General features: G+C 36.9%; 1 protein-coding gene across 1 annotated transcript in view; it reads left to right on the top strand.

Moving 5' to 3' along the window:
• Positions 1–1,285, top strand: part of hook1 (hook microtubule-tethering protein 1) — a gene marked incomplete in the record, with an annotated part of 34,695 nt that overhangs the window by 1,681 nt on the left and 31,729 nt on the right. The window contains 2 exon segments of the mRNA XM_014034748.1: positions 639–689; positions 994–1,126. Of these exon segments, the coding sequence (XP_013890202.1) occupies positions 639–689; positions 994–1,126 (184 nt within the window).

The raw sequence follows: 1,285 nt of genomic DNA, 5'->3' as shown, positions 1-1,285 counted from the left end.
TCCAGAAGACCTATACAATTTTTTTCCTTTTGATTTTTTACCTGGATTACTGAGATGCATCTGATTAAACCTGTTTTCCACATCTTATAACTGAGAATAACAGTCAGGTGGGGAGGAGGACAGCTGTAATCTCTGTCTTCAGTYCATCTCAGACCTCTAGTGGAAACTCTGAACCACTGAAGAGTCCTCTGGAGCAGTCTGAACTTTTCCTGAGAGTTAGAGGATGAGGAGAAGAGAGATGATTCTTAGACTTAAGAATTTTGATAACTGGCACTTACRCTTAAGTCTGAGAGTAGGAGCAAATCTAAGACATTTTCAGCACTTAAATCTAAAAATGGACTCAAGAAGTTTAATAAATACGGGTCCAGACCTAAACAGTAACAAAGTCACAAATAAATAATAAAGAAGTGCTTCAGTCTTTTGACTTGTTTTACTTTAACTGTTGTCTCTCCTGCTGGTTTTGCTGGTGCATATCAAAGAAGAAAAATGTTATTATTAATGTCTCACTAGTCTGCATGTGCATTTTTTTTGTCTCCTGCAATCACTTGTAGTTAGATTTCATTGTTTATGGCTATTTGGTCTTTATGATTTATATTTGAATTAGTAACAAAGATTATTTTTAAAATTTCTTTTCTCAGGTGAACAATTTGAAAAAAATCCTTCAGATGGTGGTTGACTTTTACAATGAGGTATGAAATACACTTTCATTATAACAGAGAAACATGCTTTCTGCTCCTTTAGGGATTTGTATTGTCACCATTTGTTCAAAGCAAAGCCTCAAAGACTTGCCTGAGTGTAAATGGAGTGCTCAGCTGCTATCAGATTGCACTTTGCAGCTAAAATCTTATTCACAATGCATTTTAAATACTATAAACTCTAGTTCTAAAGTTATGTAATCATGGTAATACAGTATGTAGGGATCATCATACAGGGAGTTTTATGTTACTCATCAAGTCTTTTTTACTTGTTTTATTTATGCTTGTGTGCTTTTAGGTTTTAGCTCAGGAAATCTCAGGCTTTCCTTTGCCAGATGTGTCCTTGGTGGCAGAGCATGCAGATCCTGTGGAGCTGGGACGGTTGCTGCAGCTCATACTGGGCTGCGCTGTTAGATGTGAGCGCAAACAAGGTAGGRCACTGTTTGGTGGGAATTTGATACACATATGACAACCCAAAGGCTCAGTAGCTGCGTTTCCATTGCAAGTATGTGCAAAACTTTGTCGATATTCTGTTAATGTCAAAAAAACACAGTTTCGCAACTGCGGTGTTTCCATTAAGTAAGAAATGT

Source organism: Austrofundulus limnaeus, unplaced genomic scaffold (genome assembly GCF_001266775.1).
Source record: "Austrofundulus limnaeus strain Quisiro unplaced genomic scaffold, Austrofundulus_limnaeus-1.0 Scaffold2276, whole genome shotgun sequence".
Lineage (NCBI taxonomy): Eukaryota > Metazoa > Chordata > Actinopteri > Cyprinodontiformes > Rivulidae > Austrofundulus > Austrofundulus limnaeus.
The sequence above is the reverse complement of the archived record's forward strand: the minus strand, read 5'-3'. Positions and strand labels throughout refer to the sequence as shown.